The sequence below is a fragment of the Onychomys torridus genome, chromosome 6 (genome assembly GCF_903995425.1).
Source record: "Onychomys torridus chromosome 6, mOncTor1.1, whole genome shotgun sequence".
Lineage (NCBI taxonomy): Eukaryota > Metazoa > Chordata > Mammalia > Rodentia > Cricetidae > Onychomys > Onychomys torridus.
Window position 1 is genome coordinate 113,212,354 of NC_050448.1, and position 14,616 is coordinate 113,226,969.

Consider the following 14,616-nt stretch of genomic DNA (forward strand, 5'->3'; position numbering starts at 1 on the left):
CACTAGCTAGGAAAAGTTTCAAAATGCAATTCTCGGGTACCCCACACCTACTGACTAAGAAACTCTTGGGGGGAGGGGCAGCGACCTCCTTCTAAGATACCTTCATGTGATTCTGACACAACTAAATTTGAGAACCCCTGGACCAGGAAGACGAAGGCATTTCCATCAGCAGCCCAGCCATGGCAGTTTTTGGAAACATGAAATTGGACAAAATGATCTCTTCAAGTCCTTAAGCACTTCTCTGGTTTTATGTTAGGGCGAACACAGGCAACTACATCTTCTGGCAAACAAAAAGGCAGGAAGAAAATTCCCAGTGCAGTTCCAGGAACTGCCTAGGTAAACTAGAAAAGGACAGGAAGGGGAGGCAGCTGAACTTCTGCCCCGGGCTGATTGACTTCGGCAATGACTCCACACAGTAGTCAAGCCTAGCACAAACTCAACTTCATTTCCCAAAGGCATGGTAGCCGTTTAAAAAGATGGCCTCCCGGCTAGCTGTCTTATCATCCAAAGCATGCTGCTTTGTGTTGTTTGTCTGTGTTCAGACTTTAACTCCCCTACTTTCCATGTACATTAAGTGGGGTGACGTGAGTTGATGATGTTCTGTGCTAGACTGAAATCAGGTGGCATGAGGCAGTGCTGAATGTGATAATGATTCTGGGAATGCAGCTCTGTACCCTTCACTCTGGTATTCCTCCAAAGATGTTAAGAGTTCCTGGCAGCTAAGAGCATGACTAACTTCTTTGTGTAGCTGCCATAAGCAGACCAAAAAAGCCACGCATTTGCCAGGCACAAATGCCATGATTGCACTTTTTAGAAAGGACTGTGCTGTTCTCTCTGAATTTCAAGCAAACAGAAATATCAAATATGGCAGGAAACCTCAGAGAACTGGTTCACACCCAAGTAGAATAAGAAAGTGTGACCTTGATATGAAAATGCTTTCATTCTGAAGGACACTCCTGAGTGCTCTGTGCCAGGGTTGGAACACATAAGGGGACATCCCTAAGAATGCTTAATGCCATGTATACTCTAGGACAAAAATGTGGCTGCCATAGGATGCAGGAACTATGTCATGCTTCATAACTAATGTAAAGAATCACATCCTGTCCTGTAAAACCCACAACAATCATGCCCAAATGTGTACTTAACCTCTGAAAAACAGGGTGGCACCAGGTCCGCTGCACAGCGTGCCCATGCCTGTTGCCAAGTAACTCCTACAGTGTCCCGCCTCAGGAATACTCCTTCCTTTGCATAATCCTGTTTTCTTCATTAGAAATCTATAGACCTGTTGATCCAGTTAGTCCAGTAGGACCCTGAGATGTAGATCCCCAACTTCCCATGGCTGTACATCAGCTGGATGTCAAAGCATCCAGGCCACAGAAAAGAGCTCTTCACAGTTATCAGCTAAAATGACTGTGTGAGAAGAGCATTTTCACTGCAAGTGGTTTGGAGAAACACTTTGGCTTTCTCAGTGATTCTCTTCCTGCAAAGGAAGAGCTCTTATCTGTAGTCACAAGGAATTCTACGGGGTCTACTTATGAGGACAAACCAACAAGTCTATCTCCCCCACCCTATCCCTCCCTTGCCTCTGGAAATGGGACTAAACCATACGGTGCCAAGGTTCTAGTTCTTTAAGAAACTTAAATGGGTGGAACTAACAGATTTTTGAGCACCTGTATGCCCAAAGACTTACGCGTGAGAAGTCAAACATCATGCTGCTCTCCACTGGAGCCATTGTATTTCTTCCCTGACAGGAAAACAATGGCTCAGAGGCTTCCTATGGAGCACTACCCAGACCGGGTCTAAGGATGGGACTTTTCAGCTGCTGTACACAGCTGTCACATATTTACAACTCTTTGTTCCACAGTCTGTAAAGTCTGTTCTGGGGAATACTGCAAATAAGATAGAGTATAAACTTACATCCTCAGTTGTCCCAGAGTATACATTTATTTAATGTTTTGTCTATGGACTACAGGAAGAAGATGCCAGAACTTTGGGTTTCTGGTTGATGTGATCCCTTTGCTTTTTAACTATGAACTGGAAGGTGTTTCTTATAGACTAGGCACTGACATTTTAACAGCTCATCTCACTGCTTCTACTAAAGAAAAATGTTATTTCCTAGCTTAAGAGGTTCCCCTTTCTTGGACACCATGCTGAAATGTAATCCAGTGAGAAACAGAGAGACAGAAACAGACAGACAGGCATATACATAGAGAGGGAAAGAGAGACAGAAAGACACACACAGAGACAGAGATACAGCGACAGACAGACACACACAGAGAGAAGACAGACAGACAGAGACAGACAGACATATACACCAGAGAGATAGACAGAGGCAGACACACACAGAGAGACAGAGATAGACAGACACACACGGAGATAGAGACATAGACAGAGAGAGAGGGAGACACCCACACAGAAACAGAGAGAGGAAGAGAGAGAGACAGAGCAATGAGTAATTCTATCTGCCCTGGTGGCTGTGACAGGCTGTCAGCTGCCAATGTTTCCTTCAATGTCAGCACTTGACCTGGAGTGGTATGTGCTTCTGAAGCTAGGATGGCATTGCTGGAGTGTTCTGCAGAGCCTGGGGCCTCAGCAGCTTATTGGTGAAATAACCTCAGATCTGCTGAATACTTTAGCCTAACACACATGGACACTGGTTATGTTTAATACTGAAGGGGCAATCTCTCATAGGCCACACCTTGCCTAGGGTGCGGTATCTTAATGAATAGGAAAACCATACAAGAAAATTTAAGTCAGGGATTAACAAACTATAGCTTGCAGGAAACTGGTTCTGCTTCACTGGCTGTTTTTGTAAATAGCATTTTATTGGAACACGGCTCTACTCAGGTAATAGACTGCTGATGTCTGTTTCCACTCTGTAATCATAAGGCTGCATAGGTGCTTCAAGACCATTTGGCTCTTAAAGCCTGAAATAGTCACTCTCTGCCCTTTACAGGTCTGCCAGCACCAAGTGTTTATTTATGTATGACTAGAGGACTGGAGAGTATGAGTGGCACCTCTAGTTCTCCTCTTCATTCACATGAAAAGAAACCTGCTTTTCTCCAAAGTACACTGACACCCAGTATAAAGCTAGAAAATCCAGCTTCCCTTGCAGCTAGAGATAGCTACATGACGCCACTGTGGTCAGAACATTCTCTCCAGGCTTCTGGATGGCCATCCAGCTCTTCATCCTTCTTTTTCTTTAGGGGACTGGGTGCTATGCCAGAAGGGGAGTGGTCATCACAGAGTCACAAGGTGACAAGTGTGAGGTTAAAAGTCATGGTAAAGCTGTGCATGATAGTGCAAGCCCTTAATCCCAGCACTTGGGAGGCAGAGGCAGGCAGATTTCTGTGAGTTTGGGGCCAGCCTGGTCTACACAGTGAGTTAGGCAGACTGAACTGAAGTACAAAGATTCTGGTCCCTGAGGATTACTGTGTTAACCCTGGACTGCCTATTTCCAAATGTTTATTACATCATAAAAGTCAAACTATCTATTTTTTTGTTTTTGAGATCTATATCTATTTTGAACTTATATAAGGAGCTATAGAGATAGAGACAAAATGTTTAATTCCAGCCACTAATGTTTTGGGGTGCATTTTAACAAAATGTGATGATACTTAAGGTTTCCCAGCTCTTAAAACCCAGAACTTCACAACCAGAACCTGAAACAACAGACTCCTCAAATGATTTGGTGAAGAATGATACAGCTGATAAAGTCTTCAGAACTGCTGTAAGTGCCTCACTTTGTTAGGAAACCAGGGCTTGAAGCTGTTCGGTAGCTTCCTTCCCAAGATCACACCAAGGAAGTGGTGAAAGCCGAGCTTAAACTCAGGCGGCCACGTATGACGTCACCATATCACAAAAGAAGCCAGTCTCACAGTCAATTTGAAATGAAATCTCCATATAACACTTCAATATAATAAATGTGAATTAGAGTACATAACAATGCCCTCATAAGATGTTACCTAGTAATGTTCCATTTTTACTACCATTGTGCTAAGGCTGGACATACATTAAAACATTAAAGAAAAAATGTACGCATCAAACACTCATTTCAAAGGCTGTTTGGATGAACCCTCTTCTGTTTTTCTGAAAATCCATCTGAATCCCATCGTGTCTTAGTCACTGAAAGTCTTCCATATAAAAGGGAGTATTCTAAGATTTAGAGCTAAGGAGCATGGTAAAAAAAATCCCAAAGAGTAAGGTCAAGGAAGTGAAAGTACTTCCGTTCTCTATGAATGAGCAAGCTTCTCTAAGAAGGAACCAAAACATGGGCTGGTGTGCACAGTGGTTCATCAGGCCTTCACTAGTATGACATCATGAAAATGATGCAGCATACTGATTTTCATGATCATTGTCATTACAATGCCAGCTAGCTCAGCTCCCGGATTCTGAATAAATAGCCAAGCTCTAAGTGCAGGAAAACCAAGTATGCAGGTAATGCCATCTCTGCTCTGTTGCACCCAGGCATTCTCCACTAAGCAGCTAATAATAGAGAAGGCAAATGGTCTTGTGTATAGCAAAAAAGAAAGAGCAACAATAGCAAGAGGACCGAATGCACAGAGGGTGATCTCCGAGACCCACAGAGCTGTAACATATATTTTCTAGACACACTTAAAACGTGTCTGGTGGGCTGAGAGAGGCTCAGTCGGGTAGTTTCCGCTGCACAAGCATGAGACCTGACTTCAGTCCCCACCACTCACACAAAATCAAGGCACTGTAGTGCGCAGCTGTAATCCCAGTGCTGGGGTGGTAGAGACAGCAGAAGCTCTGGGGCTTGCTGTCTGGCCATCAGAGTGTAACTGAGCATGCTCCAGAGTCAGTGAGCAACTGTCTCAACAAAGAAGCTGGAAAGCAATTGGGGAAGACATCTGAGGATGACCTCTAGCTTCCACATGATCTGATTGTGCAAAGACATGCTTACCGCGCATAAACATGTACACACACACACACACACACACACACACACACACACACACACACACACACATTGTGCCAGGACTCAATAAACACTTGCAGGCTGAGAGAGGTAGAGAGTTACCTGAGAATGGTCTATTAGCAGAATAAGCCCTTTCACCACGCTGACAGGGTCACCAGATGCCGACAGCATTTTGGACATCAAATCACTGTATCCATTGAAAAAAGTGACAGGTCTGAGCTGCACATCAAACAGGATGGCTGACATGCCAGCATAGGAGTCAAGGTTTTCCTCCCCTTCGTCGGGAGTGGCTGCGATCAAGCTTTCCAGTCCTTGTGCCTCAATGACCACCTGGGGAGAAAAGGACACAAGGCTGATGACCACCATCCCCACCCGCTCCATAATGATGGAGATGCCTCTGAGCTACAAACAGAACTTCTCTGGGGCCCAAACCTAAATATCTTCTGTAACTAGGCAAGAATAAAAACCGAACCTCCATGCCTGAACATAATAGAAATTAGCTCTCTCCATGTAATCTTCAAAACCACCCCTGGATGTATGGAAGATTTTATTCATTTAGTAGATGAGTGAAGACAGGTGGACATTCACTTAGCTGGTATGAGGCAGAAGCAGGGCTTGGATGCCTTCTCCGTGACTACAAGAACTACAGGCCTTCTGTTGGAGGGCATGATTGGAGACACTTAACCCCACCCCTGTCTCATACAGTGGACCTGCCATCTTCTCGAGCCTCTGAAAGGAGATGGAGAGGCATGGCAGTGCCACCCAATCTGCTGTTCTGAGAGGGCACATTCATACCCCTCCATGTCAATCTTCCCCCCCCCCCCCGACCATGAAACGAGACCGCACTATGAGGAAGCTTGCACCCTAATGACTAGCATGTAAAGAATTTTGCATATTTTCAATCCTGCATAGTCAGGCACTAACCACTGTATGTCTGGCATTCTCAAGTGCATATCAGAAAGCAAATGGCAATGCCTTGGCATGGAGGGTATGAGATTCTGACCATGGTGCTACTGAAGGGTGTGGACATTTCATATCAAGTTCCCACAGCCATGGATCATTTTTGAAGCTTGAATATCTTCAGTTAGAAGGCTACAATCTGAGAGTCATTAAACTAAACTGATGGTATAGTTCATAATAACAATAAATCATCATTTAATTTTGGACTAAAGTTCAACTAGTTCTCAAATGCAGACCCTTGATTCTTGTCTCCTAGAAGTACTGGAGAAATATGAATTAACTCTTTGGGAGCTGTCCATTGTATTATGAAGTTTCTTGTAGGAGAAACCAGTCTCTGCAGAGATGAGCAAAAGGGTAAACATGGCATAAAATTAAACACTTAGGAACACCCAAGGAATGCATCTGTATAATGCAAGTTTTACTAGTAACTTCTGGCATAGCTTCAAGTCTGTGTGTGTGTGTGTGTGTGTGTGTGTGTGTGTGTGTGTGTGTGTGTGTGTTTGGAGTTACAGACAGACATCTGGAAAGTGAAGCAAACCCAACTACTTTGGTTTCAACTTCAGATTTGAAGCTTTATGACAGAAACCACCACTAGCTTAGGAGCATGTTCTGTAATGCTACTCTCTGTATATGTCATTTTACCTCACACCAGTTTCTTTCATTAATAACTCGTGAGACATAAGGTACCTGGCTACCATGAAGATCTGTCTTCCCGATGTACTGGAAGATGTTCAGGTTACTTCTCCTCAGAATGCCAGAACCCGAGTACAGCAGGTCAAGGCTGTATGTGGATGCCGCCCGGGGGCTCCCTAACAACAAAACAACCACAGGACTCAGGAACAGTTTGGCAGTGCTAATGAAAGGGGGTGGAACGGAAACTCTTGGGGGGGTCACATACGTTCTATGTAGCCAGTATAGGCAGAAGAGGACCCACTCTTGGAGAAACGGTCATAATTGTGAGCAACCATCTCCTTCAGGACTCGACGGATCATTTTGCTGCAACACAGAAGAGAAGGCTTCTCATTTACAGCAATGTCTGTTTCCCAAATCAAATTGGGAATGCAACCAAATCCTCAGTATTACAAAAAGAAGGCCACATTTTCCTCATGCCACAAGACTGAAGGAAGTACCAGCTGGGCATCAGTGGCAAGCTGTGGGCTTTCCCCTTCATTCCTCAAGTACTGGAAACTTAGTTTGGTGTCAAAAGGACAAAGGGTAAGGGTGCCCAGCAATGAGATCTTCAGCTGACTGGTGGACACTTTGGGCAGAAAACACACTTTGAATCATCATAGTTGGGCTGTTAAAAGTATATAAATTTAAGAAAGCCACATCAGACAGAAGGCTGCACACCTTTACTTTTTCCACACTTTCTAAAATCACCATTGGCAGATGATACAAAACAGTCAATTTCCAGGATTGCTATCTATGCATTTTCCACTACAGAAAAAGCTCAATAAAGCCCACAGAGAATGGCTCTCTCCTCTTACTTCAGGCCTGTGTCATGGTTATGTACTCAGCATTGAGATCTTTTCACTTCTAATCAGGTCATACTAATCAATCAGTAATAGGAAAATTACAACATGTCACTCTTCCCCCTCCCCAGTAATCAACTAAAGTAAACCAGGTCTAGGTCTGAGGCAGATACATTTTGCAAGAAGGAATGATACTTTATATCTCCCTATGTACTGGTATCACCAGCTCATTCGATTTTTAGCTTGGAAGTGAAAAGGTCATGTTCTCAAATATTCAGAGGGTTTCCACGTGGATGAACATTAGACCCATTCTGCTGTGCTCCAGAGACGAAACCAGAGCCAATATGGAGGCATCAGTGTACAGGAACACACAATACGAAGTCCCCAAAGTGGTACAGGTTTGCTAACTGACAGTGAGCTTCCTGGCACCACTTGCCAGGAAAACAAATAAACAAACAAACAAAACCACCCTCCACTGGAAAGAGACACATACCAAGCAAGGTGGACCTTAACATCACTTCCAGTCCTAAGGGTTTTGTTACTGAGAATCTGATGTAAATGCTTACCATGGCTCCCTTCCATTTCTTAGGCTGCTCTCTGCCCCACTATCTCCTCTTTCCTGTCCCCAAATCGCTAGGTTCACAAAGCAGAGGCAGCAGACACACCAGGGCCTCCTCCAAGGAGTGTCAGTAACAACAGAGGAACAGAAGAATCTGATCCATACAGGCCAGCAAGGCCTGGTTTCCTTCCTGCTCCCTACCCCACTCACCTCCCTCCAGCTGGCCTGCTCTCCTACCCACGTCTTTTCCCTCCTCCTTTCGGCTTCTAACTTCTCATTCCTCTTATTTCGATTTTCTTGTCTTTTACTTCCACCCAACCTTATTCCTGTTTTCCCCTTCTCTAAGGAATGTGCACACCAAGTCTTCCCTGGGGGAAGTGTTCCTTGCGTATGGCAGAGAAGATAAACATCCCTCTCTGATTCCAGTGAGCAGGCATGTGGAAGTTCAGAGTGAATTAGGAAGGGGCACTTGGGAAATGGAATGAAGTGACTCCAGTGAGAGGGACCGAAAGACCGAGCACATGGAAGTCCATGGAGTGACCAAGCACACGGAAGTCCATGGGAACTGCTGTGCAGACCCCAGCTTTTCCTAAACAGTGGGCCATGGCTAAGATTCACAACTTCAGCAGCAAATTCAGGGAAGTTGTGACAAAAGTCTTCAAAAACTCTTCACATTTGAAAAGTTACAACGAAAGAGCATTTGTTGAGAATGCTTTGTCTCATTGTGCTACTTACAAAAATAGTCCTGTTGAAAATGCAATTTGACTTTAAAACTTTCCTAGCATTTGGTGATGTATATATGTACCACACTGAGTGGATACCCAGAGTTCCAAATCTCGACCAGTGAAAGGGAAGCTGTTTTATCTGACTCAGTAAAGAGTTTCTTTAGAGAAATTTGACATTCATTGGGTTTATGTAACACTACCTTGTGTAATGACCAGGTCATAAATATTAGCTATGTATGCACCACATCAATATACAAATGGGCATGAGTAAGAAGAAGCATATGGAACACATCGTACCTTGAAGGCATTTCAAAATGCAGAATGTCTTGCACAAAGGTGAGCATGTATTTATTCATTTCTTTGGGAAGTTCCCCAATAGACAGCAGAATGTTCTTCACATCCATGTAGGATGGATTGTTCTTTAAGATCACAGCTGCAGCAGCTGTGCGCACAGTCTTCTCATGAACCTTACGATTCTGGTGGTATATCCTGTTCAAGGTCTTCTTCACCTGTTAGAAGATGTTTAATCTTATCACACCCATGGAGTTTTAAAGTTGATGTTGTAGGGACAGTGAGATGGGTCATCAGATACAGGTCTCTGTGGCCAAACCTGATGACATGAGTTCAATCCTCTGGACCCATGTGGTGGAAGGAGAGAATTGACTTTAAAAAGCTGTTTTCTCAACTCTTCATGTGTGCCATGCTACATACATGCATATACATATACACACACACACTCAATAAATTAATGTAATAATTTAAAGTTGATATTGTAGTAAGAGAATAGCAAGTGCTTATTTAGATATAGATGTCTTACTCCATTTGCTAGATTCCTCTGCAATTAGGTTGATCCCATGTGACTAAGCTAGCTACTGGACCGTGAACAGAATTGATGTGGATGGCACTTAGGCAGAGGCAGTTAAGACTGGCATGCCTTCTGCATCTCTTTCATGACTGCTGTGGACACAAAGCCACATATTCCCTAACCCATGTTAGACACAGCATGAGTAGTAAACTGTGGATCAACTGTAAGCTTTTGCAGTTCATATGCTTTGCAACAGTGTTTGTTATTACCTAATATAGACATCTAATGCTGCCACGGCAATGGGAATTTGTTGGGGGAGAAGGCAATATGAACTGGTATTCTCTTACAATAAAGTACCTCAGATTCCTTTCCCATATTTTTTAATAGAGAATTTATGTGCCCATTTCTAAAAGTAGTTTTATGTTCATACTAAAAAGAGAAACAGTTTCCAAATATTCCCAACCTCAGCTCACGCACAATCTCTCCATATTGGCACTCTGCATCAATCTCTACAGTTTGAATGTGTCTCCCCAAGGTTTACATGTGGTCATCAGTGTAGTGGTGTTACCATGGTAGAATTCTTGAGATGTGGGGTATAGTGGGACATAATTAGGTCATGAAAGCATTGCCTCCAAAAGGAATTAATACAGGTTTCACAGGACTACTTTAAATACTTCAAGAATTGGTTTCTCTGAGGGATTACAACACTGCTCTTGAATCTTTATTCTACATATACCATGCTATTTTCTTCAGTTCTTCTTGTTTCTTGCCTTTTCCCATCTCCTCAAATCTTGTCCTTGCTCTAAAACTTGTTGAAGTTCAGTAACCTACCCAAGAACAAACAACCAGGAAAGGACCACCCAGAATTATAGCTAGGTTGGTCTTTCTTAAAAGGCCACACCTCATGCCTCACAACCAACTACCTTTCATACAAAATGGAAGGAGGACACTCGGTGGCTGACAGCATCCTCAGTGTCAAGAAAGCTCCCACTGAAACACTCTCTGCTCTAACAAAATCACAATGTAAGAGGCTTCCCGAAAACCATCCATGAGTAGTTGAGGTCACATACTTCAACCGTTTGAAAACTTAAACAGTGTTCTGAAATACAAAAGCAAAGATATTTCTAAAGAGAATTTAGCTACCTGGCCAACTACTAGCATTTGTTTCTTAAAATAAGAAAATGTGTCTCAGGATACAAGTCATCTTTGTTCAAAATGTAAGGCTGAATCAGAATAGCCTTAACCACACCTTCAGAGTTATTTCTAAGCATAAGGGAGAGATTGTTATGAGAAAAAAAACAAAAACAAAAGCAGAGGAACTTGAGAGGAGGTGGCATTTGGTTCCCCAGAAGTGTTTTTTCTCCCACCTTCTGTTCATGTGTTTACCTCGTCTGTGATGAAGGAGACATCATATCTCTGGAGGACAGTGGTAGCCAGGTGGCTGACGGGCCCTTCTCCAGCCTCAGCATACTTCAGAAGGAGTGGGATTCCTTCAGGAAGCAGGGCATTCTTCAGAGCCAGCAGATACATCGTGGTGTCCTCCTTTTTCTCTGGTTTTTCAAGTCCCCCCAGGATTAGCTTCTTAGCTTCAACCACTGCCTAAAACACCACACACCTTAGACAAATGCCCAGCTACACACTCAGACAAAAAAACAAATCAACTTTCAGGAACTTTGCTTTGGCTGCCAAGTAAAGCTTGCTAAAGGTACCAAGTCTTCTCAAATGCTTGCTTACATGTTCTAGAGAAGCAGAGCATAATTAATAATGGGCATTTAGTCTTTAACACACTCCAAACACAAAAAGCCAATGATGAAGCTCAGTTATTCTATATGGAGGAAACTGCCGCAGTACCTCAAACAACGGCAGCTATGCTTCCATACCCCAGATCCCTTTGCTCATTGTTAAATACTACAGCATTCATGGGGTTTGGCTCCTGAACCTCCTGGTGATAGCACGGTTCATGGGTGCTTAAGACTCTTAGATAAAATAAAGCAATATTTGCACATGATCTATATGTACCCTCCTGCTTATCTGAGTCATTTCTCCATGATTTTTTGTACTCAATATAATGTGGCTGCTGGGTGATTGGCCATGCTGTGATGAATACATGGTTACTGCACATGCATTGTAAAATATGAAGTTCATGCTCACTAAATAATGCTGACTGGGTGCTTTTATATGTGGATTTTTTTTTCTTTGCCACAATGTGATATTCAACACAGAAATTGATTTTAAAAAATCAGCCATTTAATAATTATTGGAATTGTAAATGTAGAGATTTGTCATTGTCTAATATATTAGATGTGATGCTAAATTTGATTTCTGTCAAATTTTAACATCCCTGTTGTTAGTGATCCTTTCTCGGATGCTTATCACACAGTCTATCTTTGGCTGCACCCTGTGGAGTCTCAAGAATGATTCTCTATTGTTTTTAATAACAAGCATTTGGAAGAAAAAACAACACAGTGATGTCTTTCTCTTTTCTTTTTCTTTTTTTCTGAGCTGAGGATCGAACCCAGGACCTTGTACTTACTAGGCGAGCGCTCTACCACTGAGCTAAATCCCCAACCCAGTGATGTCTTTCTTTAGCAGAAGAAAATGGGGACTGAAACCTTGCTCATAATAAGAATGAGGGAAATGGGGCTGTATATAATATTCAGCATTTTAATCTTGTAAAACAGGAAAACAGGCTTTTAATGGATATTGCTAGATTTTAATCTACTTGGTTCTCCATATTTAGTTATGCTTACAAAGTGAGTTATTTTCTCTTTTTTTAATGTAACAGATGAGATATTTGCTAGCCTACTCAGGCAAGCAAAGATGCTTTCACAAATATGATTAAGATACAAAGTTCTAGGTGATTAGCAGCAAGTAAATTCCTATCACCAAAGCTCACATATGAAGATTGCACATCGCAGAAAAAGTTCCAATCAAGAAGGAAGTTGTAGAGTTCCATAGCCTCTAAGGACACCACTCAAAAGACGTGAAGAAGATCACTCAATTGTGGTAAAGGGTTGAGTCATCAAGGGAACAGTAAGAATTACAGACATACATATGTGAGCATCTGAGATCTGAAAGGAGATATACTGCAACCCAAGAAACACACAGACTTTACAGGTCACCCAGACAAAGTCAACAAGGAAGCATCTGACATGAACTCCACTTGGGGCAAGCACCTCCAAGTCATATGCTGAACATCACATCCAATACCTACACAGTAGATTTTCTTCTGAAGGATATAGAGAAAATTAGCAGGCTACATCATATTTTAGGTTATACTACAACTTTGGGGGCTTTTTTGTTGTTGTTTGGGGGCTTTTGAGGGGTGAGCAGGGTCTCACCATGTAACCTTGGCTGGCCTGGAGCTCACTATGTAGACCAGAGAGCTCCAGGTCCCTCTGCCTCCCAAGTGCTGAGATTAAAGGTATGCAGCACCATATCAGGTACACTGTAAGTTTTAACAAGTTTAAGAAGACTGAAACCATATCAAATATTTTTCAGCCACAATTATGTGAAACTAGAAGTCAAATAAGAGAAAGAAATCAAGGAAAATTAACAAATATGTGGAAATTAAACAATATCTTCCTGAAAAACTTTTGGGTCAAAGAGAAACTTAAAATACACCTTCAGGTAAATGAAAATGGAAATACAACATACTTCCTGGTTGCAGTAAAAACAGCCCTGAGAACAAAGCTTACAGCATACTTGCTGACATCAAAAGGGATCTCAAATAAACAACATGTTATGTTTCAAATAACTGCTGTTAAGAACAAAAGAAACGAGATTGGCAGAAGGGAGAAAATAAGAAAAACCAGACAAGAAATAAATGAAGTAGAAAATCACGCAAAAAACATCAATGAAAATAAAATCTGAGTTTCTAAAAACATAACCAAAATCAACAGACCTCATGCTAGAATAAGAAAAGAAGATAAAGGACTCAAATAGGCAAAATCAAAAATGAAAGATGAGACGCCATCACTGATGAGACAACACAAAAGGTCCCCAGAGTCAGCCGTGAGGAGCACGTGGTACACAGACGACTAGGCAACTTAGGGCCACAGCCAGCTACTCGAAACAAACAAACATGACTAAATGATGAAAAACTCAGTAGTGTGAAGACACCGGTAATGAGCAAGACTGACTGTGCAATTAAGGAACGGCCCACGACCAGATGGCGTCACATTTAAAGACAGGCCTCCTCAAACTCTCACAAAGAACCAACGACAAGAGAAAAATACCACTGCCACTGGGCAAAGCATGGCCCCATACCAGAGCCAGAGCCAAGACACTACCAAAAGACCAGAAACTGATTTCATTGCTGAACATAGACTGGAAACTTCTAACAAAGTAACAGCAGCAGGGAGGAGGAGAGACGGCTCGGCACTTAAAAAGCACTTGATGCTCTTGCAGAGGACCTTGGTTCAATTCTCAGAGCCACATGGCAGCTCACAATCATTGGTAGCTCCAATTCCAGAGCATCAACCCTTTCTTCTGGTCTTCACAGGTACCAGGCACAAATGCAGTGCAATTACATACATGCAGGCAAAACATGCATGCACATAAAATAAACTAACATTTCAAATCAGCAAGAGTACACTAAAATGCCAACATACATATTCTACATGATTGAGTGAGATTCATCCCAGTAATGAACTCAGCCACTGTTTTGCATATGCAGATCAACAAATGTAACTGACCATATCAGCAGAGTGAAGGCCAAAACAATATGGTCATCTCAACAGATGAAGAAGAGACATCAGACAAAGTGTTACATTCTATTCTGGTAACTCTCTACAAATTAGGTGTCCAAGGAATGTCCCATGTGATAAAAGCCATGTGTGGTAAATTCATAACTAACACATTACACAGGGAAAAGTGGAAGGCTTCTCTACAAGTAGGAACAAGACAAGAATGCTTAGTAGGCACTATCTATCTTATACTTAAAGTCCTAGCCAAAATAATTAGCCAAGAAATAGAAATAACAGCCATTAAGTAGGAAAATAAATATGTGAAACCACCTGTTTCACATGGCTTTACACATAGAAGGTCTACAAACTCCACTATCTCACTATTGGAACTGATACATGGATTTAGGAATGTGGCGGGACACATGTCAACCAACAAAATCAGTAGCATTTCCAAATGTTAACAATGTA

General features: G+C 42.3%; 1 protein-coding gene across 1 annotated transcript in view; it reads right to left on the reverse strand.

Moving 5' to 3' along the window:
- LOC118586281 (microsomal triglyceride transfer protein) overlaps positions 1-14,616 on the reverse strand; it is a 39,732-nt gene that overhangs the window by 4,612 nt on the left and 20,504 nt on the right. Inside the window, exons 11-15 of the mRNA XM_036191397.1 lie at positions 10,847-11,059; positions 8,953-9,164; positions 6,798-6,895; positions 6,587-6,708; positions 5,042-5,269 (exon numbers count right to left, since the gene is read on the reverse strand). Of these exons, the coding sequence (XP_036047290.1) occupies positions 5,042-5,269; positions 6,587-6,708; positions 6,798-6,895; positions 8,953-9,164; positions 10,847-11,059 (873 nt within the window). The remainder of the gene's footprint in view (positions 1-5,041; positions 5,270-6,586; positions 6,709-6,797; positions 6,896-8,952; positions 9,165-10,846; positions 11,060-14,616) is intronic.